Raw genomic sequence first — 26996 nt, 5'->3', positions numbered from 1 at the left:
ACATTATCTTCTACCTAAAGAGTTTGTTATACACACTGATCATGAGTCCTTGAAGCATTTGAAAGGGCAAGGTAAGTTACATAAGAGACATGCCAAATGGGTTGAATTTATTGAGCCATTTCCTTATGTGATCAAATATAAACAAGGTAAGGAGAATGTGGTGGCTGATGCTTTAGCTAGAAGGTTTTCAAAGATGGCACATTTCATTCCATGTCACAAAACTGATGATGCAACAAACATAGCTAATTTGTTTTTCAAGGAAATAGTCAGGTTGCATGGAGTACCAAGGAGCATAGTTTCATATCGAGATGCTAAGTTCTTAGCCACTTTTGAAAAACTTTGTGGGGTAAGTTGGGTACTAAACTTTTGTTTTCTACTACTTGTCATCCACAAACTGATGGACAAACTGAGGTTATAAATAGAACACTGTCTACTTTGTTGCGTGCCATTATTCAAAAGAACTTGAAAACTTCGGAAGAATGTTTGCCACATGTTCAATTTGCTTACAATAGAACTGTCCATTCAGCTACTAAATTTTCACCATTTGAGATTGTATATGGTTTTAATCTATTAACTCCTTTGGATTTATTACCTTTACCTATTGATGAGCATGCTAGTATGGATGGTAAAAAGAAAGCTGAATTTGTCATGCAATTAAAGCTGAATTTGTCAAGCAATTGCATGAGAGAACACTTCAACACATAGAAAAGAGAACTGAACAATATGCTACTCAAGCCAACAAAGGACGTAAGCAAGTGGTTTTTCAGCCTGGAGATTGGGTTTGGGTCCATATGAGAAAGGAGAGGTTCCCAGCACAAAGGCGTTCTAAGTTGATTCCAAGGGGAGATGGTCCATTTCAAGTGGTTGCACGGATAAATGACAATGCCTACAAATTGGATCTTCCTGGTGAGTATAATGTGAGTGCTACTTTTAATGTTTCTGATCTTTCTCCTTTCGATGTAGGTGAAGATTCGAGGATGAATCCTTTTGAGGAGAGGGGGAATGATGAGAACCATCAAGGGAATACCATTAAAACTTCAAGTGATCCTTTGCACATTCATGGAGACCCAATTACAAGAGCAAGAGCCAAAAAGATTCAAGCTGCTTTAAATGGATTAATTGAGAAAATATGGATTGAAAATGCAATTCAAGATGCAAGACATCATGAATTGGGCTTAAAGAGAAGACAAGGCATTGTGGGCATTATTCAAGTTATTGGGCAGCCAAATACACAATTTGTATCAAATGCAGAAATGTCAAATTCAGAATAAAAACTGTATTGATTGAGGTAGAAGTAATGTACACGTTATATACCGTTGGAAAGATAATTAAGTTAGCTTTCCAATAAATTTTACAGAGCTGGATTTGGAGTTCTCTAAAAGGAGTTATGACCAATTCATTACAGCTTGTTCAGACTTGGGATTTTCAACGACTCCTTTGTTTTTCAACTTCATTTGTTTGTTTTGTTTCAAGTTTGTCAAGGTGTAAGGTAAGTCTACTATCAATGATGGTGGGCTAACATTAAGTTTGTCAATGATAGCATTAATTATAGTAGGCTAGCATTAAGTTTGTCAAAGATAGCATTGATTATGGTGGGTTGGTGAAGACTTTTGAAACATCCTTTGACAAACCTACTTGGAGGGTTGTTCCAATGTTTCCATTTGTATTTTTAGGATCTTGGGTTTCTTTTAGTCTATTTAAATTCAGCAACCTTGCTATGTAATAATATTAGAGATTAATGTTATTTGAATTTGAAAGATTATTCTTTCTTTGGTTCTTTTAAGAACTAGTGAACTTATCAAGAATTTGCATTCTTGTGGCATTCTAAATTTAGACTTATCACTCACCTTCTCATCTATTTCTTGAGTGTGGCGTCAATATCATTCTTTATACCTTTAGTTCATGTTTTCTTAAGCATTGGGTCAAGGTTTTGTTTGTCATAAATCTGTTTAGAACTTTCTTGGGAAGTTGAAACTACAAATTAAGTGTGGGTTTCAAAGTTTCATTGTGGGATTCACATCATTTTGCTCAACAACTTTCCCATTCACCATCTCTAGATTCCTCTACTGAAAATTGCCCTTCACAATTAGATTCATCATCCATTGAGTCATCCGATTTGTCTGATTCAGACACTTCTGATTCAAATCTAGCTGATATTTCCAAACTCCTCATAGCAGAACCTACTGAACAGTCTGGTGCCACTAACCTTGGCCCAAGAAATCAACCTGTTGACACTGATGAAGAAAACCAAGAAACTGGTGAAACCGATGAATCTTCTCAGTCAATCCCACCTCAGCCAAAAGTTTCTAAACCTTTCAATGGTCCATGGTTTACTTTTGATGATATCCCTCCAACAAAATGGAGAGAAATACTACAAGAGTTGTCTGCTTGGATTGATCTCCAGATGTTAGCTCCAGATGCAACAACCCAATCTGTTCTAAGAGAATTTAGTACTCGGTTTACGGGTTCTCTTCGAGATTGGTTTGATAGTCTTGGATAGTATAGACAACTTCAGTTCATCCAGATTTCTGATGTCTCTCAGGCTTTAGCCGTTCTCCATGATCAATTTATTGGAGAACCAGGTACTACTTTTGAAGTCGAAAGACGTGACTATCTCAACATGAAATGTTGTTCTCTCAACACAAAAGATCTTCATTACCACTACAAGCGAATGTCTTTGCTCTATTATAAGCTGAGTGGATTCAATGATCCCACACTCAGGCATATATTTTTGGCATCTTTTCCAGAAGAATTACAACCAGAAATTCGGCGCCAGTTAACTGCTCACAGGCTCAACATTGGCACATTATCATTGGGAAAATTATTCTAGATTGCTCTAGGATGTCTTGACAAATTGTGTGAACAAAAGAAGTTCTTCCAGGAACTCATCAAACACAAAGAACCTTTCAGATCTGCTTGCAAAAAGCCTTACTTGGCTATCAAGTGCAAAGATCCAAAGAAGTGTGACTGCACACCCAAGAAAAAGTCTCACTTCAAGAAATCCAGATTCCCATTTCCATCCAGGAAATGGCGTACCAAACAGTTTCGCTTTTTCAGAAAAAGGCAATCCCATTCCAAACGGTTTCCTAACAGAAAGAAAAGCAGGTGTTTCATTTGCAAAAAGAAATGTCATTTTGCCAAAGATTGTCCTGTCAAACCTTATTCAACACCTCGAATCCACTACAGAATTTTCCCCGACCACAGACCAAGTTGAATACTTGTTTTCTGAACAAGAAGAGCCAAATGATGATACAATCTTTGCCTTACCAGCAGAATCCAGTGATTCTGACAATTCTGATTTTGAACCTATTTACACAGTCCAACCTTCCTCCATTCTTATCCATGACCGTTCAATACCCATACCTTCTGTTAAAATCCAAATTATCCCTTCCAAATATCACAAACCTATCACAGCCATTGGTTTCATCGACATTGGTGCTCAGCGAAGTATGCTTGATCCTGCTATTCTTCCTATTGAGTATTGGAAATCTCAAGAGGAACACTTCAAAGCAGCAGACGGAAAGATCTTTACAACTAAATTAGTTACTAAACATCCAATAGGAATCCAGTTATTTCCTAAGTGTATTGTTTGGATAAAACTAATTGGTTCATCTTTGCCAAACAAAGATCTCTTTCTAGGGTTTGATATCCTACATCAAGCAAAAAATGTCCAGATCACTTCCTCTGGTCTCCGTTACAAATCCATGATTAAACCCTTCACCAGCACTCTAAAGATCTATTCTTTAGCCAACTCACCACCCTCATATCAAGACATTACAGATCAGATCCTAAAATTTTACCCTGAAAACCATAGCATTTTTACCCATCCAAACCCGTTGTGGAAAAATCTGAAGTTCTTCATAACCTTACCTTTCAAACTAAATGAAGACAGCAACTCAACCAAAGCTACCCATACAGGAATGACTCCACAAGACCTTATCTTGGCACAACAAGAATGTGCCCAATTGTTAAAACAAGGCCTCGTTGAGCCCACAAATTCTTAGTGGGCTTGTCAAGCCTTCTATGTTGAAAAAATGTCTAAAATTCTTCGTGGCAAAAAACGATTGGTCATAGACTATCAGCCACTCAATAATTTTTTCCAAGATAAAAAATTTCCACTACCCAACAGACACATCCTTTTTGCCCACCTAAAAAATGCTCAATTTTTTTCAAAATTCGACTTGAAGTCCAATTTTTGGCAACTTGGCATTCACCCCTCCGAGCGATACAAAACTGCTTTTTGTATTCCAAATGCCTATTACCAATGGACAGTCCTTCCTTTTGGTCTCAAAACTGCCCCTTCCATTTTTCAAAAGGCCATGACCACCATCTTTCAGCCAATCCTCCACCATACCCTTGTTTACATTGATGATTTACTTCTTTTTTCAGGTACTCATGATGAACATCACAAGTTACTTCAACAGTTTTTCCAGATCATTCAAGATCATGGAATCATGATCTCTGACAAGAAGAGTACGATTGCGACAACCTCTGTTGACTTTCTTGGCATGAAAATCCAAGATGGCCATTATCAGCCTGGACCCAACATTGCACAAGAGTTGCTTCACTTTCCTGACAGTAACTTTACCAAAAAGCAAGTCCAACAATTCCTTGGAATCATCAATTACATCTGTGATTTCCTGCCACATGTCAATCACCACACAAGCAAGTTGTCTGCCCTTCTAAAAAAGAATCCACCATCCTGGTCAAAAATCCACTCAGATGCTGTAAAGCAATTAAAACAGATTGCCCAGAATCCTCCACCTTTAAAGCTAATTACAGACGGCAAACGAATCCTGCAAACAGACGCCAGTGATGAGTCATGGGGGGCTATCCTCCTTGAAGAATGCAATGGAAAAGAACACTTGATTGCCTATGCAAGTGGAAAATTTATTGATGCATAAAAGCATTATCACACAGTCTACAAAGAAATCTTAGCTATGAAAAATGGTATAAAAAAATTTAAATTTCATTTGATTGGTCATAAGTTCTTGATTAGACTAGATAATTCAGCTTTTCCCAATATCTTGAACTTTAAGTAGAAGGCTGTTCCATAAAAAACCTTACTTCGGCTTAAAGAATGGTTTTCAAGATATGATTACCATGTCTAGCATATAAAATGCGATCATAACCTCATTCCAGACTTCCTATCCAAACCTCTAAAATCAAAACCTCCTCAGTTCTTTTGTCTCACTTCTCAGATTTCTTTCCCGATCATTGCCATGGCTAGTTCACTCCCCAAAACAGCTCTCACCCAGAAGTCTTTCCCACTCAACATGACTTTTCAGTCACCTTACGCAATTCAAGACTTTGCTAGAAAATTCCTCTTTAGGTTTTTTATGAACATCTATCAGATGAGTAAAGAACATATGTTCCTTCCCAGTTTTCATCCTGATCATCTTTTCCTCACAGGATTAGTAATTACACCTCACAGAGATATTACTGAAGATGAACTTTGGTATACGTGGTGTCTTACTGTTTTGTATGCCACAAAAATGGTTTTCCCAATCTTACCCCTTCTCACCAAGCTCAATGATTTAGAGTCTTCTACTTCTCTTACTTGGACTCTTTTTTAATGGTTTTCGCCATTACCATGGTGGCGCAGAAAGCTACAACAAATTACTGACACATATCATCTTCTAGACCTACCAGACTACGAAGAAAAACAGTTCACTTCTGTTTTTATCATCGGTCGTCCATACTTTCAACATCCTCATACCAAGGATTTTTTGACCTAGAATCAGAGTTGTGAATGGATGACAGTCCCTCACATTACCTGTCTCGAACAAGATTTCCAGATCAAGACTTCCTTAAAGAACTTTCTTATAGAACTCAACCATATACCTCCAGACCAGGCAGAAATCCTCCACACATCTCTTAGACCAACACATGAAATGTTTATGATCCTTACTCCATCCTTACATTCCCAACCTCCCAATCGTGGACTCATCATAAAAGAAAAAAAGCCAGATTACACTGACTTTTTATTCCAAGATTCTCAGGATCCTTATGAAGATTTTACCCTGGTACCCTCACCATCACCATATGATTTCCCTAATTTCCCTAGATCATCCTCCTCTCAGTATCCGCCATTTTCCTCTCAACCTGAGCCTTTTCCTCAGCCAGCCCCTCTATCACCAAGAGCCCGAGATTGCCCTTGGCCATGTGTTCCAGGTTGTTCTCATCCAGAAAGAATCTTAAAAAAAGACAAGGACCCTGATCGTGACCCTGACAAGACCGAATCATCATCTGAGGATGGAACCATATCTCTTTAAGAGATTTGTCATTTTGTAATAATGTAAAATACTGTGTGCTTTATGCTTTAACTTTTTAAAAGTTGTTTGTCCTTATGTAATCGTGCACTTTGCTTTTGTCGGCCACTACTATACTAGTGAGCCCTACCTACTTTTGTAAAATAAGTGTGCTTGTCCAGCTAGAATGATCTTGATCCAGTTTTTATCTTTTCTCCTCCTTATCTTTATATAAGGAGAGTTATTTTGAATAAAAGATCAAGAGGTTTTCGATGATATTTCAAGATTCAATATTCCACTCTATGAATAACTAAAACCTTCGTTTCTATTCTTTAATCCTAAGATTCTTTAGCTTTAGAATTCTTACCCTTGTTCAATGCCTATCTTCTGCAAGTATGCTCTGCACTTGCCTTGAAAAAGGATCGTGTGCATCAGAAAGCTAGTCAGGCTCTTATTCTTTCTTTGCTCTGAGATAATAGACGGAACCCTGCCTTTAGACTAAGTGACCAAGGAGAGTCTATGTCTTTTTGGGTTGTGTAGGTTCTTAGTTCATCGTAAGATACAGAATGTCTGGTATCTCACAACCACGTAATTCTCGTTTTCTAGGTATATCGGCTGGAAACCCGAGCATGCGAACTACTGGTCCAAAGGATAACTTTGTTATCATTGCTCTGGTATAACAACGCCACGTACTTAGAATCCCCTAGTTGGTATCAGAGCCATACACGAAATTCTGAGATGTTGGTATAGGTTATAAGAGTTCTATGCCTTAGGAATCTTAGGATTAAAGAATAGAAATGAAGGTTTTAGTTATTCATAGAGTGGAATATTGAAACTTGAAATATCATCGAAAACCTCTTGATCTTTTATTCAAAATAACTCTCCTTATATAAATTAATAATAATAGGAAAATTATCATTCGTATACTCTATAGTTGCTCTGTTATCAAAAATACTATAACACTTTGAGGGTGTATCAATCGTCCACCCTAAGTTGACAGAATGTATATGCCGTCCACCAAACCGTTATTTTCCATTTAAATAGGATGACGCCAGAGGGATAATTTGGTCTTTTCATATGATACAAGTGATAATTTAAGAGTATGCAAGTGATAATAAAAGAATTTAAGGGTATACAAGTGATAATTTTCTTTTACTTTAATTTAAGTTTCAAGGATAAAATTGTCAATCCACTATAATTCCGTCAACTGTCAAACTGCAGCTAACGGTTTGGTGCTCGGTAGATAGCTTTTGTCAATTTAGGGTGGACGATTAATATACCCTTAAAGTGTTGTAGTATTTTTTATAACAGAGTAACTATAGGGTATACGATTGATAATTTCCCATAATAATAAAATAAAAATAAGGGTTAAGGTGTGATTTCTAGACTGGTTCAAGATCCTATTCGGGTCAACCGAACTAGTCCAGCCCCGAACTGGTCTAAGGTTGACCAGTAAAGGGTCAACATTGATTGTTGACTTTCACCATTGACCGTTGATTCGACTTTGACCCAACTTTTTAGATAATTTTTGGTAATTTTTTGTGCAATTTTAAATTTAAATATTGGTATGTTTATATTTTTTTTGAGATAAATTAATTGAAACAACATGTCGCCAAAGTAACCTCTCTTGTGGAAATTAATTTATTTTGGAATATAAATGGTTGTGTGTATGTAATTTCTATAAATATCGGTTGGACCTAAGGAAAGTCCATATTTTGTCCAAAAATGAAATATTAATGGAGTGTCTGGTATCTTGAGATAGGGTTTACCTTTATTTGAATTTAATTTTGTTTTAAAACTAATATGAGCTTGTTTTGTTTGTTTGTTGTTCTCTATTTAGTTATGTTTGCTGCTAATATTGCTACCAACATCAATTCTAGCCCTATACTAAATGGGTCTAACTTCAAATCACGGTAAGAGAACATGTTAATAGTTCTCCCAATTTTGTGTTAAGGGTTGATTCTCCTCCACCTCTTATAGATGAGAGTACCCTTGATGATAAAAGGAAAATTTGAAAGGTGGGAGAGATCAAATCGCATGTGTATCATGACCATGAAGAAGACCATTCCAGAAGCATTCAGGGGCTTAGGAGTTCCTTGCACAAATTGAACAAATGTTTGTCAAGAATGAAAAGATTTAAATTGGTACGCTCTTGACAAGCCTAATTTCAATGACTTATACGGGTAAAGGCAATATCAGGGAGTACATTATATAGATGTCTCATCTTGCTTCTAAGTTAGGAGCACTTATGCTTGAACTCTCTAAGGGATTGCTAGTGCATTTGTTTTTAATATCCTTACCAACACAATTTAACCAGTTTAAGGTGAGCTATAATTGTCAGAAAGAGACTTGGTCTCTGAATGAGCTCATATCACACTATGTTTAGGAAGAGGATAGGCTGAAGAAAGATAATGTAGAAAGTGCTCACCTAGCCTTTACCTTTAAGGGCAAGAAAAGAAAGAAGGATAAAGAAGCCGTAGTTACAACACCTAAAAGAAAGAAAAAAAAACAAGTGATTGAGAATGTACTTGGTTGTTTTTTCTATAGGGTTGAAGGGAGAAGAAGCATTGTACTAATTATCATGTATAGCGTGGTAAGAAATGTATGCTTTTTAGTTTGGTTTGTTCTGAGGTCAATTTAACTTTAGTACCTAGACACACGTGATGGATAAATTCTGGTGCTACCACTCACATCAGTGTGTCTACGCAGGATTGCCTGAGTTGCCAAAAATCTAATGATGGTGAAAGATATATTTTTGTAGGTGATGGCAAGACAATTGAAGTAAAAGCAATTGAAAATTTTAGATTATTGTTGAAGACTATATTTTATTTGGATCTTGATGAAACATTTGTTGTTACGACTTTTAAACGGAATTTGATTTCTATTTCTTCTTTGGACAAATTTGGTTCTTCTTGCTCATTTGGGAATAAAATTTAGTTTGTTTCATGATTCAAAACTGGTTGGTTTTAGTTTCTTTGTCAAGCAATGATAATCTTTATATAACTTGATACAATTGCTTTATTTAATGAATCCCTTAAATTAAGTACACGAGATTTAAAGAAAAAATTAACCAAAGAGAATTCAGCTGCATTATGGCATAAGAGATTGGGTTATATCTCCAGACAGAGAATAGAGAGAGTTGTGTCACATGAAATTCTTAACCCCTTAGATTTAATAGATTTTGATATTTGTGTTAACCATATCAAGGGGAAGCAAACCAATAAAAGGAGATTTAAAACCATCAGGACTTTTGATGTTTTAGAACTCATACATACGGACATTTATTGGCCATTTCTTATAGCCATTTGGAATGGTCAACAATATTTTATGATGTTCATAGACAATTTTTCTAGATATCGCTATATAGCTCCTCCATAAAAAGTCATAATCCTTGGATATATTCAAAAACTTTAAGGCTGAAGTTGAGAACCAACTTGACAAAAGAATGGAAAGCGTCAGATCTGATCATAGTGGTGAATACTATGGCAGATATGATGGTTCAGGTGAACAATGTCCATGACATTTTTTTCCAAATTCCTAGAGGAATGCGATATCGTCTTGGGGACAATTGCGGGCAAAGTGACCGCGTTTCTTGCAAATGAAACAACGGTTGGATTTTTTCTTCCGGTACTGAGAGAAGTATGATTTGTCATTTTACTTTACCAGAATCACTTTGGGGAGAAGCACTTAAGGCTGCAACGTATATCCTTAATAAAGTTCTACGACTGTCAAGTCCCCCTACAAGCTTTGGACGGGTAAGAAGTGTAGTCTAAAGCACTTGCATGTTTGAGGATGTCCAGCTGAGGCAAGGCCTTATAGGCCTAATGAGAAGAAACTGGACTAAAAGACAATGACTTGTTATTTAATTGAATACTCAGAACGATCCAGGGGTTACAAGTTTTATGATCCCATGACTAAGTCAATTTTCAACTTAAATTGATATTCCCATAGGTGTTATTAGCATTGACCAAGGTCTTGTTTCTGACTTTGTTCAAGACACAATAGATCAAGACAATGTTGGAGAACCCCTCATACACGAAGTTGTCTAGAAGAACAAACTCTACCATCTCAAGAACTTGTACCATCAAGTAGATCCACTAGAGAAAGGAGAAGTGTAGTGGCAGATGACTACATTGTATTACTTCAAGAACATGAGGTAGACATCAACGTGATGGAAGATGATCCGATCAATTTTCGTAAAGCCATGGAAAGTTCAAACTCTCAGAAGTGGATAGATGCCATGAATAAGGAGATGAAGTCATGAAGGACCATGACGTATGTGATCTTGTCCCATTGCTAGAAGGCGAAAAACCTATTGGTTGCAAATCGATATTTAAGACTAAGAGGGATTCGAAAGGTAATGTGGAGATGAAGTCATGAAGGACAATGACATATGTGATCTAAGGCATGATTTTGAAGCCTATAGACCAATTGATGATGGAGAGTGGCAATTTTGGCTGAGGAAATTTGTTCTGCACCTTGAATTTGGACTTGAACTTTCAAGGTTGTGGGCAAGTTAGGATCTTGAAGAGAAAGGTTGAAGTTTGGATAAAAGGTGAGTAAAACACTTCCTGCATGGAGAGTTGTAAGGACAGTGGCTATAACAGCATCTTGGTATTGTTTAAACCGGGTATCAAGCATAGCAATGCGAGCTGTGACCGGTAACCCTTTTCTCCCATGAAGGGTAAGGATTAATCGGATGCCTCCAAGATGGAGATGGGTATAGCCTTCTCTTTTCCAATTAGAAAGCAATTCAAAGGGTATTTCCAAAGTGACATATTGGTCAGCAGAGGTTGCTTGGAGAGCACATTGATCCAGGCGAGAAGACTGGATATATTCTTTAGGGTGTGGCCGTCTGGTAGAGATCAGGGTGCGAATACTACGGGTAAAGGAACTGGGGCGTTTATATAACTGGTAAGGGCTGATGAGAGGGTAGGAGGACTCACTGATTTGGGCTGATTCAGGGATGTAGGAATATTCTACAAGGTTTTCGATTTTATTGGTGGTATGAGAAGTACAAGATTTGGGCAAAGAAAGAATAGAAGAAAGAGTAACAGGATTGGAAGAAGTTGAAGAGAAAGTGGAAGCCATGAAGAAGAAATCTCTCTGCTCCTGAAGGACTAGAAATCAAAGTAGAACAAAGAATTAAATCATACCATTTTGGTCATGAAAACTGAAATTTAGAAGACAAAAGTCTCAAGGACGGGTCATGCCTTAGATCTACCCACTCCAGAACACCACTCTGACCAAATTCCCACAATCATCCAGATCCCAAGACAAATTCCTCATCATGAACTCATCAAACTTATGCCTCTTGAATGGATCTCCAACTATGAACAGTTCCATAATAATACCGCTCCAATTCAGACATCTGAAAGTATGTTTGAAAGAGGACAAGATGGCACAATCAGAATGGCTTTTAAACCACCTCCAAGTGCTCCACAAGAGCCTCCTCGGCTCTCCTTTACCTATTCTTCAATGATCACAGCTGTTCAGACAGCCCAGGAAGATCTGCCCATTACAGGGTTCAATTCTGAAGGCTACCCTATTTATCCAGCCAAGCAAAATGGCCATTTCCTATGGGATGCCCCTGGCTCCGGCATGTGTGACCCTAATTGTCCTTGCTAGGATGATTGGGACGAAGACGATGATTATGCAACCACAAGGAAAAAGAAACCCAAAAAGAAAAAACCTCCAATCTCATACCAACCCTGTGAACCCAAATCTCCAAAAGATCCTCCACCTCCACCAGCCCCATTACCCATCTACAAAGCAGAACTCCGATGGATTGCAAAGCATTGCAAACCTGAGGTTCCATCTCCTCTCCCAAATTCACCACCTCTCGTACAACCACTGGCTTGTATGATGTTTTCCTCTACTTCTTCAAATTACTCTTCTTCCTTTCCTCCTTTAGACACTCACACAGATTCACAACGGAACGTTATATCCAAACCCTTTATCCCTTCAGCCATAACCTCGATCGGTCATCTTGAACCACCTAAACATTTTGAATTAGTCCTCAACTGGCAAACTCAAAATGCCAGAGCATAGAATGATACTTTGTTAAATATCAATTCAAAAGTTGAGAAAATCAGTTTACGAACTGAACAACTTGAGACAAAAGTTAATTCCATCACTGCACAGATGCAGCAGATCCACCAAAATCTCTTGTCCATAATTACTCAACTTGATTCTGGGTTACGAACCATGCTGGCCTAGCGCTATTCTGGCCTAGAATTTGATCAAAAAGAAAGGAAAATCAGACGCTTAAAAGCTGAGCTTGCTCAGATTGAATCTGACAAACAAATACCTACCCTTTTTACCACATCACCTCCTCTCCCTTCCATCGGTCCAACTTATCATCCATTTGCCTCTATGCTTTCTCCTATCCGACAGTATGATCCTTCCAAGTTATTTGGTATGACTCATACTCTTTTTTCGGGATAATCCATTACCACCACCACCTAAACCTAAACCACAACTGCGACCCGTCACAATTCATCAGTCATCCATTTCCATCCCTGGCCAACAATCTCCTGGTTATACGCCGGCATCACCGCCCGCACCTCCATCACCATCTTTATCCCAACCTCCTATTCAATCCAAGGATAAAGAACCTATGCACCAGTTTAGTGCCCAAGTCGACCACTCATCTTCCCTAGATGACCAAACTTCTGATTCAAATCTAGTTGTTTATGATAGCCATACCGAAACTAACACAGAATCTTCAGCATCCACAGAATCTTCAGCATCCACCAGTGACTTTGAAAAGTCCTATGCTGATATCACCAGAATCTTGATGGCTCAACCTGATCAAGCTGCCCAAGGCCAAACCTCTCATACAGAACCATATGTTGATATTCCCTCAGAAGTTGAAAAAGAAATGCCTGAATCTTCTGCCACAAACCAACCCCCTCCAGCCCAGGCCCAGCCTAATCCACCCAGTCAGAAATTGTCAAATGGTCCATGGTTCACATTTGATGATCTTCCATCTCATAAATGGCGTGACCGACTTAATGAAATGTCTGCCTGGATTGACCTCCAAATGCTAAGGCCAGGAGCCACAACTGAATCCGTCCTTAGAGAATATGCTACTCGTTTTACAGGTGCTCTAAGAGATTGGTTTGATTCTTTAGGCCACTACAGACAATTACAGTTTATTCAATTACCAGAAGTCTCAAGTGCCCTTGCGGTTATCCATGATCAATTCCTTGGAGACCCTTCTGCAGTTTTTGAAGCTGCACGCCGAGACTATCTCAACATGAAATGTTGTTCACTCAATGCTAAAGATCTTGACTTCCATTATAAACGAATGTCCTTGCTATTCTATAAGCTTAATGGATTCAATGAGCCGATATTAAAGCATGTCTTTCTAGCTTCCCTTCCAGACGAACTCCAACCAGACATACAGAGACAACTCACCGCATCCAATCTTGCTCTTGACAACGTCTCCCTTGGCAAAATCTTCCAACTTACCAAAACTTATCTTGACAAACTTTGTGAGTAAAAACAGTTTTTCAAAGAACTATTGAAAGATAAATAACCATTTCGGAGTGCTTGCAAAAAGCCTTATTTGCAGATCAAATGTCAGAAGAAAAAGGATTGTGATTGCAGTTCTAAGAAGAAAAGGCATTTTAGGAAATTTAAAAATCCAGAATTTTCATTCAGACCTCGCCGATCTAGAAAGCCTTACAGATTCTTCAGAAAGAAGTCATCTTCTTCCAGAGACTTTAAACAGAGAAAATCAAGCAGATGTTTCATCTGCAAGAGAAAAGGCCATTACGCCAAAGATTGTCCTAACAAACAGGAAAAATCTATTCGGCTAGTTGAGCATCTTTAAGCCACTACAGACTACTCTCCCGAGAAGGATGAACTAGAATTCTATTTCTCTGAACAAGATGAACCCAATGATGAAACTGTGTTCGCACTGCAAAATTCCTCTGATGATTCAGACAGTGATCAGTCCCAAGTGATTTTCCACCAACAGTTACTGTCCCTCGACACTACTGTTCCTATACCTTCCATCAAACTCCAGATCTTGCCCTCAAAATTCCAAAGGCCCGTCCCAGCCATTGGTCTCATCGACACTGGCACCCAGCGTAGCATGCTAAACCCACATATTCTTCCATCACAATACTAAGAGGTTTATGTAGAAAGAAAGCATAGACTTTCAAGAGACTTTCTCTCCAGTTTCTTCGAAAGACTCTTTCATGATAATAATGGCATTAATGGTGCATTTCGATATTGAGTTACATTGTTAAGACAATGTTTTTCAATGGTGACATAGGTGGTATCATAGTTTAATGTATTCAAGTGTTAGTTGTAAACTTAGAAGAAATCTCATCAACATGGCATCTTTATCTACAAATCCAGTTTCCTCTGAATCTTCTCATATTTCTCTTTCTTCTACTCTTTCTTTACCTTGTTCTTGTCAAAAACATGCTGCTTCAAAAATAGAAAACCTTGTTGAATACTCATATATCCTCAAATCTGCCCATATCAATGAATCACAGTTCCCAGTAATGAGCCAAGCATCAGAACCTTAATTTCTACCAAAAGGCCTCTACCTAAAGACTACATCCAGTCTTCCAGACTAGACCAATGTACTCTCCAAGCCTCACAGAGTGAACAATATGTTACACTCGAAATATCTACAGATCTCATAGCTGCTTGGAAACGAGAAGGGTATACACACCTTCAGCTTGGAGGTGTAAGGCTAATTCTCACTTTACATGGAAGAAAAGGCCTGCCAGTCACTGCCAGAATGGCCTTGCTAGATACTAGATTCAAAGAATACCAACATGTTGTTATTGGAACCGTTTTGACTACACTCCATGCTGGAAGTGTATTGTTAACCTTCTACCCCAATTTCAACATGTCCCTCAAAGATCCAAATCTTCCAACCACCATAAAAGTACAGATCCAGCTCCAAGGAGCAGACCAAACACAACTTCAAAAATAGCCACTCTCTATCACCAAATAGTGTATCGATTACAGAATCATGCCCTAGATCAACCCACTTCACAAACAACCACATATGCATTAATGATCCTTGCAGACATCGATACAATCCCAACAATAATCCAAATCCCCAAACAGATTCAAAAGTAAGAGTTGGTTCAACTCATGCCCCTTGAATGGCTTTCCAACTATGAGCAATTTCACCAAAACTCTAAGCCAATTCAGACTTCTGAGGCCATTTTTGAAAGAAGATCTAATGGCCAAGTTAAGATGTCCTTCCAGACTCCAAGACAATCTTCAGATCTCGAAGCTCCAAGGCTTTCATATTCTGCTATGATCAAAGCAGTAACCAGTCTTATGGGATGTTCTAGAAGCCCATATGTGCAATCCTGATTGCCCTTGCCTTGAAGATCCATATGACGATGATGAAGACTTTGAAATCATGAGGAGACGACAAAGGAGAAAAAAGAAACCTTCTTATCCAATGACTCCTTGCAAATCTTATCCTCCTGAACCACCAAATGATCCAAGCTCAAGCCAGCCTTTACCAATCTACAAAAAGGCCCTCAAGTGGATAGAAAAAGAAGAAAAACCCATTCCTTCTCCACCAAAGATCAAGTCATGCCTAATGTTCTCTTCCTTTAGCTAGTCTTTCCCAACCTTTTGTGCAATCACCTATCATTTCTTATGGTCAACCAGAAGCTCCAAAGCAATATGAATCAATCTTAAATTGGCAAACTCAAAATGCCAATGCTCAAAATCAAGCACTTCATAATCTTGGGAGAAACATTGACAAAGTCACAACTCAAGTGACAAAAACTAAAACAAATGTGGATTCTCTCAATGCTCAGTTAGAACAGATCTATCTGAATTTGCAAAACAGAATCTCTGAATTAGATGTTGATCTCAGAACGATGATTAACAATCACATATGGGGTCCAGAATTCAACAAAAAAGAAACAAAGATTAGAAAGCTAAAAGCTGAGCTAACCAGGATTGATGCAGATAAAGAGCAGTCATCCCTCTTTACCAAAACCCAATCTTTACCCATTCCTGCCCCTCTATTTGATACATATCAACCTTTCTATAATCCATCTAAACCACCAATGGACTATAACAAGTTCTTTGGTCTTTCCCATCTCCTTTACAGAAACAAAGAACTCCCCACACCACCATCAACATCCAAAAAGCCAGCCACAAAAGTCAAAATCTCATAACCAAAACCAAAAGAAAGCTCTCCATTACCTGACGACTCTCCAAAAGCAACTCCCGAGCCAATAAAGAAAGATAAAGCTCCTATACACCAATACTTTTACCAAAGTGTTGGTATGCAAAGCAGTGATCTAGAATTAGACTCATCTTCTAAAGATAGTTCTAATTCTTATGAGCAATCCTCCTCAGACTCAGAATCTCAATATGCAGATATCTCTGGATTACTCATGGTTCAACCATCTACAAAGACGGAAGAACCAAGCACATCTACACCAGTTGTAGATGAATCTGATGATGAAAATGCTGATTAAGGCAGTTCACAAATTGAACCAATTCCCCCAAATCCTCCAGCACCTGAAACCTCTTCCAAACCATCTTCGACATCGTGGTTCACATTTGATGACATTCCTCACCATAAATGGCCAGCTAGACACCAGGAATTTGCTGCTTGGGTTGATGTCCAAATGACACGACCAAATGCACAATCTTAAACAGTTCTTCAAGAGTTCTGTTCCAGATTCACTGGTTCTTTGCGAGATTGGTTTGAAAGTCTGGGAGAATACAGACAACTTCAACTTATTCAAACCATAGTCGCTACAGCTCTTACAATCATTTATGAACAATTCATTGGAGAACCAGCTGCAGCAAATGAAGCCTCCAGAAAAGAATTTCATCAGATAAAATGTTGCTCTCTTAAGCGCAACCACTTGGAGATTCATTACAAAAGAATGAGCATGCTCTATTACAAGTTAAATGGATTCAATGATCCAACTTTAAAGCATGTTTTCATTGCCTCACTTCCTCCAAAACTTCAGCCAGAACTCCAGAGACAGCTTACAGCTTTCAATCTGGACATAGCCAACATCTCTCTTGGAAAAATCTTCCACTTGACTATGTTATGTCTTGACAGATTGTGTGAACAAAAAGACTTCTTTAAAGACCTCGTTGAGAATAAACAGCCCTTTGCCTCAGCCTGCAAAAAACCATACCTTAAAATTCAGTGCAAAGATGACAAAAAATGCACTTGTCCAACCAAGAAAAAAGGTCATTTCCAAAAGCACCCTCACAGATCTTCCAGAAAAGGCAAAAAACCTTACAGATATTTCAAAAAGAAGGACCCATCACAGTTCAGCAAAAAGAAACATAATCGTTGTTTCATTTGCAAGAAAAGAGGTCATTTTGCCAGAAATTGTCCAAACAAGTCTGCCAAAGTTGTTCGTCTCATTTAACATCTACAAAAATCTTCCATTCTTTCTGATCATAAAGATGTTGAGTCCAATTTTTCTGAACAGACAGATTATGATGATCATGCAACATTCATCCTCACAGAATCAACAGATGATTCTGAGATAGATGAAATTTATGTCATTTATACTGTTCAAGAAGTTAACCAGGTCAATTCTAAGCCAACTGCTCCTTCAGTAAAAATTTCAGTCCTTCCTTCCAAATTTCATAAACCTATCCCTGTTATTGGTTTCCTTGATACTGGTGCACAACGCAGTATGCTCAATCCCACCGTTCTCCCTCATTCTTATTGGGAAAATCATACTGAATTCTTTAAAGCAGCCAATGGTGAAATCTTTAAAACTTCACTAATTACCAAAAAACCCATTGGGATTCAGTTTTTTCCGAATTACGTCATATGGCAAAAAATCGTTGGTTCAGATTTACCAGACAATGATCGTCTCATAGGATTTGATATCCTTCATCTGGTAAGAAATCTCTACATTACACCAACTAGAATCAAGTTCAAACAAATATTTTTGTCTTATACAGATATTCTTCGTCTGTATACTCTCTCAGATACAACTCCTCTTTATGCCTCTATCACCCAAAAACTTTTCTAGTTCTGTCCTGAAAATCATTCTCAGTTCAGTCATCCTTTTCCTCTTTGGAAAAATGACAAGTTCTTCATTCAACTCCCCTTTAAGTTAAATGAAGACATCAATCCAACAAAAGTAACTCATCTAGGAATGCCACTTTCTGACCTTCTTTTAGCTAAACAAGAATGCGACCAATTGCTTCAGCAATGTCTCATTGAGCCAACAACTTCAGATTGGGCATGTCAAGTCTTTTACGTTGAACAAAGTTCAGAGTTAGTTTGAGGATAAAAGAGGTTGGTAATTGATTATCAGCCTTTAAATGCTTTTCTCAGAGATGAAAAATTTCCTCTACCAAAAATCTAGTCCTTGTTTGTCCATCTTCAAGATGCTAGGATCTTTTCCAAATTTGATCTTAAAGCTGGTTTTTGGCAACTCGGCATTTCACCCTCTGATATACCCAAAATAACCTTCTGTATTCCCAATGCCTATTATCAATGGACAGTAATGCCCTTTGGTCTCAAAGTTGCTCCTTCCCTGTTCCAAAAAGCCATGGTCAAAATATTCTCTCCCATCCTCCATCATGCTTTGGTATACATCGATGACATTTTGTTATTTTCCACCAACCACCAGACCTACCAAAAATTGCTTTCAGATTTCTTTGACATTGTGCAAGCATATGGCATAATGCTTTCTGAAAAGAAAAGCAGCATTGGAAAGGAATCTATCGACTTTTTAGGCATGGTGTTAAAAGATGGTCACTACCATCCAGGACCACACATTGCAGAAGAATTGACAAAGTTCCCGGACACAGATCTTAATAAAAAGCAAATTCAACAGTTCTTTGGAATTGTGAATTATTTGAGAGACTTTATTCCCAAAGTTGCAGTCCACACCAGCAAATTGTCTCGTATGCTAAAGAAACAACCCCCACCATGGGGCCCTGAATAGACAACAGCTGTCAAACAACTTAAAAAGATTTCCCAGTCACCACCACCACTCAAGATTCCCACAACTGGACAAAGAATTCTCTAGACAAACGCCAGTAATGAATACTGGAGTGCCATTCTCCTAGAAAAAATTGGAGAAACAGAGTCTTATTGCGCTCACGCAAGTGGACAATTCAAGGATGCAGAAAAGAATTATCATGTCATTTACAAGGAGATTTTAGCAGTCAAGTATGGAATCAAGAAATTTGAATTCCATCTGGTTAGTCACAATTTCCTTATCAAAATGGACAACTCCTCTTTCCCAAAAATCCTTGACTTCAAGAACAAATTGCTTTTAGACAAGTAATTACTCAGTTTAAAAGCTTGGTTCGCCAAATATGACTTCACAGTCCAGCACATCAAAGGTGATAAAAATATGATCCTTGATTTCCTCACCCGTCCATCTATAAATAAACCTACCCTCATCACTTATATCCAGACTATACCGATCATAGCCATGAATCGCTCTCTTCCTTTCAAAGCCTTAACCCAAAAGACCTTTCCTCTCAATCTCTCTTTCAGTTCAATCTTCCAAATCCAAGATTTTGCCAAAAAATTCCTTTTTAGGTATTTCATGAATGTCTACAGAACCCAACCACTCTATTTTCCATCCCTTCACCTAGAACACCTATTTCTTATAGGATTCACTCTCAACCCAACCCTAACAATTTCAGAAGATGAATTATGGTACGTTTGGTGTCTTACAGTCCACAATTCTGTATGTTACAAAACTTGTCCTCCCTGTTCAACCTACCCTCAGGCACATCACAACTCCTGATCATGCACCATCCCTTCTCTGGACATTATTTGAATGGTTTTCACCACTCACCTGGTAGCGTAAACAACTCCAAAATATTTCAACCCATCATCAGTTAAACAGACTCCCTGACCAAGAAGCAAATCTGTTTACCTCAGTTTTCATCATTCACAGGCCATATTTCCAGCATCCAGTTACAAAAGACTACTGGACACAAGACCAGGCATATGAATGGAAAACATTTCCACATCCATTTCTACTCAGCCATGATCTAACTATCATCTCAGTCCTTAAAGCTTTTCTTTTAGAACTCAACAATGTCCAACCAGCTCCCACAGACATCTGCCACACATCCATAGGGCCATCTCACTCCCTTGAGGTTTTATCAAAATCTCATGAGAACACTCCAGGTTCGAGTTCCAGTCCACATGGTATTCTTGTCAGAGAATAACGCCCGGACTACACAAATGTCCTTTTTCAATATGCTCAAGATCCTTGGGAAGATTTCCACTCACTACTTCCATCCTAAGAACCCCAAAATTTGACCACTGCAACATCTTCTCAGTTAGTTTCGACCACTACAGAAAAAGATGAGCTCGATGAAGATTATCTAATCTACCAAGAGATATGCAAAGCTCGAAAACAATATGAGAAAGAGACAGGAGACATAGCTCCATCCAGATTTCCCTCCACTCTATAAAGCTTCAAGCTTTTCACATGGCTATAGAAGCTTTCTGGATCTTTTGGCTTTAATAAAAGATGACAGGGGTCATGTCCTGTCTAAAGTGTGTTTTTATGCTTTTCACGTGTATACTTTTTCTTTATGCTTTCTCTTTAAGTATTTTGTCGTTTGCTCTCAAAGATAAGGGTCCTGTCTTATCTTTTGCTTTTGGAGGCTCTATATAAGAGCTCTCAAGCCTTTGTATTAAGTAGAACATCTTCAATAAACATTTGAAAGTTTGTTTAATCTTCCGATGTCTCTCTAAACCCTTTTCTTCTTCTAGGAAGCAAGTTAACACTTAAGCCATTATTCTAAGAGCGTTCATCTCAATCTCTATACTGAGTATGCTCTGCACTTGCCTTTATGTAAGGATCCTGTGTATCAGAAAAGTCCTGATTTATCTTCGAACCAGTTTATCAAAACTATTCTCTCACAATGTTCACCTTCTTCAAGAGTCTAAGAGATGACTCATCCTTGGGTGGTATCGTGGGCAGTGGTTTTCTCCCACTGGTTTGATATCTAAAGGATTAGGGTATATCGGCTGGAAACCCGAACTTGCAGACTATTGGTCCAAAGAACAATTTTAACTGTTATAGTTCTGGTATAACAACGCCACACACTTTGACCCCCGACTGACCCAAAGAGTATGGTTTGCAAAATTAAGAAATTCATTTATGGGCTCAAATAAGCATCTCGACAATGGTATTTCAAGTTTCATCAAGTGATCATCTCATTCGGTTTCGAAATGAATTTTATCGATGATTGCATATACCATAAGTTCTGTGGGAGCAAATATATTTTTTTGGTTTTATATGTCGATGACATTTTGCTTGCCAGCAGCAATATAGGTTTATTGCATGACACCAATAGATTTCTAGTTAAGAATTTTGAGATGAAAGATCTTGGTAACGCCTCTTTTGTTTTAGGTGTATAGATACATCGGGATCGCTCCCAAGTATTCTTGGATTATCACAAAAGAGCTATATTAAAACAATGCTCAAGAGATATGGCATGCAAGATTGCAAACTAGGTGATACCCCTATGGCTAAAGGAGACAGGTTTAGTCTCAACTAGTGCCTGAAAAATGATTTCAAGGAAAAAGAAATGGAGAATATTCCTTATACGTCAGTAGTAGAAAGTTTGATGTATGCTCAAGTTTGTACACGATCGGATATTGTGTACGTTACTAGGATGTTGGGCAGGTATTTAAGTAATTCAGGAGTAGACCATTAGAAAGCAGTCAAACGAGTCTTGTGGTACTTACATAGGACAAAAGACTACATGTGTATATATCGAAGGTCGGATCAACTTGAGATTGTTGGGTATACTGACTCCTATTTTGCTAGATGCCAAGATAGTATAAAATCCATTTTCGGTTACATCTATCAGCTAATTGGGGGTGCTGTCTCCTGGAAGAGTGCTAAACAATCTCTTATAGCCTCTTCTATGATGGCAATAGAGTTTATATCATGTTATGAGGCATCCAATCATGGAATATGGCTGCAGAATTTTGTCACAGGGCTGCATATGGTAAATGGTGTTGATAGACCATTCAAATTATTTTGTGACAATAAATTAGCAGTGTTGTATTTCAATAACAACAGGAGCTCTATGAAGTCCAAGTATATAGACATCAAGTTCCTAGTTGTTAAAGAAAGAGTTTAGAGTGGACAATTGTCCATCGAGCACATTGGAACAAACTCCATTATTGTAGATCCGCTTACTAAGGGATTGCCACCCAAAATATTTCATGAGCACACTCCTCGTATATGTGTCGTGTCATTAAAGGATATTCAATTTTATTGGAAGTTTGTGATTTCATATGCTCTTATATTATAGACATTTTCAGTTATTTCGATTTATGGATATTTTAGGTTATTTTCTGCAGAAATAAAGTTTTAGTTTATTCATACTCTGATTTTGGTATGATTTGATTTCGCTAATGCTTAAGGTGGAGCAGTTGGAAATAGGCATGTGTAAGATCACATTGCATAAAATTTCCATGTTGCACATCTACATGATTCATGAAATTTAGTTATATTGGCATAGTGACCATTGATGAGTCGAGTTGTGATAATTATAATGAAGGCCGCTTTGATCTTATGTTGGTATGATTGATGGACCAAATTGGTTATAAATACATTTTAGTAATGACAATAAGGTTGAGCTCATACGATTATTTTTGTAATACATAATTATAAGGTTACACATATAGCTCAAGCGAGAGATTGTTTGGATTTTTAATCTAACATTGTTGGATCCTTAATCCAACATTGGGTTTATATGTGAATAATTATGTGTTGCGGACTGTCATGTAAGGTTAAGCTCAATTAAAAGTGATCTATTAATGTTTTCAGTATTATGAGTTTTAATGTATCTAATAGGGTGTGGGCCTTTAATGTGCAAAGACCCAAGTTACATGTATTTTTCTATTCTTTCTGACATCCCATCATTAGAGAGAGAGCAGTGAGAAACCTAAAGGATTCTCTAGGAGATCGTGTTAATCTAGAATGTCAATCACACAACTCTAGAGAATAATTCACCATTATAAATTCAAATATGCTTCCGTATAATTTATTATTGATTCTTGGTAATATAAAATAAATGTTCTTAGGTTATAGGTGATAGTTTTCACCAAAAAATTTCTTATTCTAACACTCTTGTGATGCATATAAGACAAAATGTATGCAGAAGCCTAATCTATAAAGTATTAGGACCATTCAGGTTGTAACTTGTATGTGGTCCTTGGCTTAATATTTACCATGATTTGCGGGTCTCTTGCATTCGTTATAAAACTTCAATACGATTTGTTAATCCTTCTATGCCATATTTATATAGCATGAATTTGTACTTGGTTGATGAGAAACAAACCCGCAGCTACTTACTGGCAATTTGTATGCACTGGAGGTTTTTAATTTTTAAGTACGTAAAGTTTAAATTAACTTTTTGTTTTCTAATTTCTTCTTGATTTGAATTCCACCAGCCAGTCAAAAAATACTGTTTGAAAATGGTGTGTATGTGGTCTTCTTTTTTATTATTGCGAGATATTTTCCAACGGGTTAAAATAGATATTTGGTCAAATCCGTAGAGGCTTAAAGAGTTATTTTCCATTAAGTTGCGATGTGTTCTTTTTTTAAATAAAAAATAAAAAAATTTCCCGTTCAGTGCAGTCTTTATCTGTTGTTTTGAATGGTGTTTGTGCTGTATTCTTTTGCATGATGGTATTCAAGTCAACGATGGTGGCCATTAGCCAGTCACTAGTCAGCGTGTCTGATATCATTCCCATATGTGTTGTTGATAACAAAGTGGATATTTATTTTCCACTTTGGTGCAAAAGTTAGATTGGATTTCAGATCTTGCTGTATTTTGACTTTAATATTCTTCATTTGTGACCCTACTTATTTGCATTATCTTTAACATTATTTATCTCTATTATTTGGCGCCTGCAACATAAATATATGTCATTGATACCCTAGCTAGCCTGTTTTTTTGTAATTTGAACACCGAATTAATGGGGTGCCGAATAATTGATACAATGAAAGACCTATCCGTAAATGAATACAAACCCAAATATTACAACTGTACTAAAAATATATAGTGACCCAGTTTGGCGGTTGACAATAAACCGTGTTTTCCATCATGGTTCATTGTTAAATTAATGATGTCGAAGTGAGATTATTTAATTTATTAAGACGTTGAGGCCATGTGCTAACCGAGAAAAAAAGTTAAGAGAATTTTTACTTTCTCCATTATCATGGCTGTGGAAGATGTGTTGTGCTTTAGGATACTTTTTTCACTTTTTAGTTATTCCTTGTCTCTTGCCTAAACTTTCACTGTGTAAATGCCATCTTATTAATTACATCAAGCAAAAAGTTTAAAGAAATTTAATAATTAAGATAAAGAAATTTATTAATTTTTCAATTCCATTAACGATTAATTACAATGATTAATGCAAATGAACTAGAACAGAAGGCCTTTAGCGATGGCTTTATTTTTTTTCAAATTAGTAGTTTCATAAACTGGCAACTCTTCTCTGTATCTTCCAATTCCATTCAAGTGATCGAGTTCAAAGAGATCAGAACTTGAATAGCTAAAAGCGTCATCTTCATCTTCGTCATCATCGTCATTGTCATGATTAGGAGAAAAATCTCTTGAAACAAATTCACTGATTTCCTTGTTTGATAAAAATCTGCCTACTCCAATTTCATTCTTCTTCATGAGCACTCGATCTTTTAATGAAGGCAGTAAGCTCGGATCATCTTCATAAATACATTTATGGCCGCAAGGTCTACAGTGTTCATCAACGACGATACTAACAGGATAAAACCTGACAGACCTTTTAATGCCATAGTTGTTGATAATGTTACCTTTGGAAGGAGGAGGTGTGTTGGCATTGCTCACACATGACCTTGAACGAGTGGATTTTGATTTACGATCAAAATTCACATCCTCCATAGCTTTGACGGTGCATACGTTTACTTTCTTTGCATTTCCCGAACTGAAAATCGAGTTCAAGAAACTAGTGAAGCGACCGCCCGGTGAAATGGGCTGCTTCACTTTCTTGAGCTCACCGTATATTTTCAAGGCTTTGAGTTTAGTCTTTGTAAAACCGCCTTCGGGCTTTTGCTTTTGCTTTGGATTTTCTTCATCGATAATTCTCCTATCGAACTGCATGCATTTAACGGATTGAACCGGCTTCGATCTTCTTGATCTCTCTTTATAAAAACTGCGTGAGTCTGCGCATGCAGAGCTAGTAGAATCTGATGAAGAATTTGAAATTGAATTATTTTTTAAATTCAAAATGGAGTCGAGGCTACTCTGCTTCTCCATCCAGTTCTCCACCATGATGGCTCTTCGTAGAGTATGAGCTTCTTGTTCCACTCTGGAATTCCTCTGTCTCGTCATTAGGGCTTTATCACAACAAAAACCCATCTCCTCTTTTCTCTTATTATTATTATTCGATTCATCAATTGAATGGTAAATGGCATCAAGAAGAGAAGAAGAAAAAGAAGGGGTCCTTCTCCTTTGATACATCTCTAATTTGCTGCACAGTGCACACAGATTAAGATTAATTTATAGTGGAAGCAAGCAATTAAACTAAGAAGAGCTAAATTTAAAACAACAAGACAAGGTGGATTTAGTTTAATGGAGGTAAGAGCTTTTGTGTCTGCTTAGAGAATGTCAAAAGCTGCCAAAGACACATTAATTACTAGGCAACTTGATCATGCGAAGAAGAAGAAGAAATGGAGAGAGAAGTATAAAAGAAGAGAAAAGTTTTCTCTTAATGGACGACTGGCTTGTGTTTTGTGCTTGGGCTTGTGCTTATTTTTATATATATTATGTACGGATCTGAATATAAACAGAGCATAAAGAAGAAAAAAAACCGAATGACACGGTTGGAATTGGATTTTGATTTTTGATTTTAGAGTCTGAAAAAAACAAAAAAAGGGCAAACTGAGAAGTGAGTAATGCTGATGCACACGCTGTAATTGCTCTCTGTATAAAAGTTTTAAAGCAGAATCCCGCGCGTGCGGGTTGATTACAGTTGGAGGATGCCAGGCTCGTGTTGGGTCCGCCTGTAATAAAGCGCTGCATAAGATACAGCGGAAGTTTAATTTTTTATTCTAAATTTATTGGCCGTTAGATTACTTTATAAGCAATCCAACGGCTTCGTAATTTTAGGCATAAAATAGGTCACCGAAACAGATGGTGGAACACTGGAATCGGCAAATATCCTGGTAATTATCACTTTGCTCCCTCATCTTTTAACTAAATATTAAAGACTTCATTTAATTTAGACGACTATCAAAGACCCCCTAACATAATAATATATTTTAAAACATGTAATGTTGTAAATAACGTGAATAATATTTATATTAGTGTAAACTATATTAATTATAAATCAATGCAATCATTTTTAATAATGAAATTGATCATAAACAACTTATATCATTGTTTATTATGACATTATAAATCTACAAATGTTTTGCAATATAAAAATTAGTGAGACCTCTTTAATTTTTTTTCTTTTGCAAATTTTTGCCTATTTGGTCAACTCTATATTATTGATAGTACCAAGTATTGTCATTACTCAAAATATTTTTGTTTTCAATATTATTTGTACTAGTGACTAATATAAATAGTACAATTTAGTTCTGGATATGGGTAACTATAAGATGAAAAATCTTATTAAAAATATTTCACACAAATTTCTAAGAAATTCATTAAATTACTTTTTATGGTCTCATTTACTCACTAATTTGAAGTCACAAAAAATTCTATGAA

General features: G+C 37.2%; 1 protein-coding gene across 1 annotated transcript; it reads right to left on the bottom strand.

Annotated features, from left to right (window-relative positions):
* Positions 1 to 24602: 24602 nt before the first annotated feature.
* LOC102628009 (protein BIG GRAIN 1-like C) lies at positions 24603 to 26000 on the bottom strand. Its single transcript, XM_006490776.3, has one exon. The coding sequence runs from the start codon at positions 25743 to 25745 to the stop codon at positions 24672 to 24674; it is 1074 nt and encodes a 357-aa protein (XP_006490839.1). The 5' UTR covers positions 25746 to 26000; the 3' UTR covers positions 24603 to 24671.
* Between the last annotated feature and the right edge of the window lie 996 nt (positions 26001 to 26996).

This window comes from Citrus sinensis, chromosome 1 (genome assembly GCF_022201045.2).
Source record: "Citrus sinensis cultivar Valencia sweet orange chromosome 1, DVS_A1.0, whole genome shotgun sequence".
NCBI classification, from domain to species: domain Eukaryota; kingdom Viridiplantae; phylum Streptophyta; class Magnoliopsida; order Sapindales; family Rutaceae; genus Citrus; species Citrus sinensis.
This window is presented reverse-complemented; position numbering and strand designations above follow the sequence as displayed.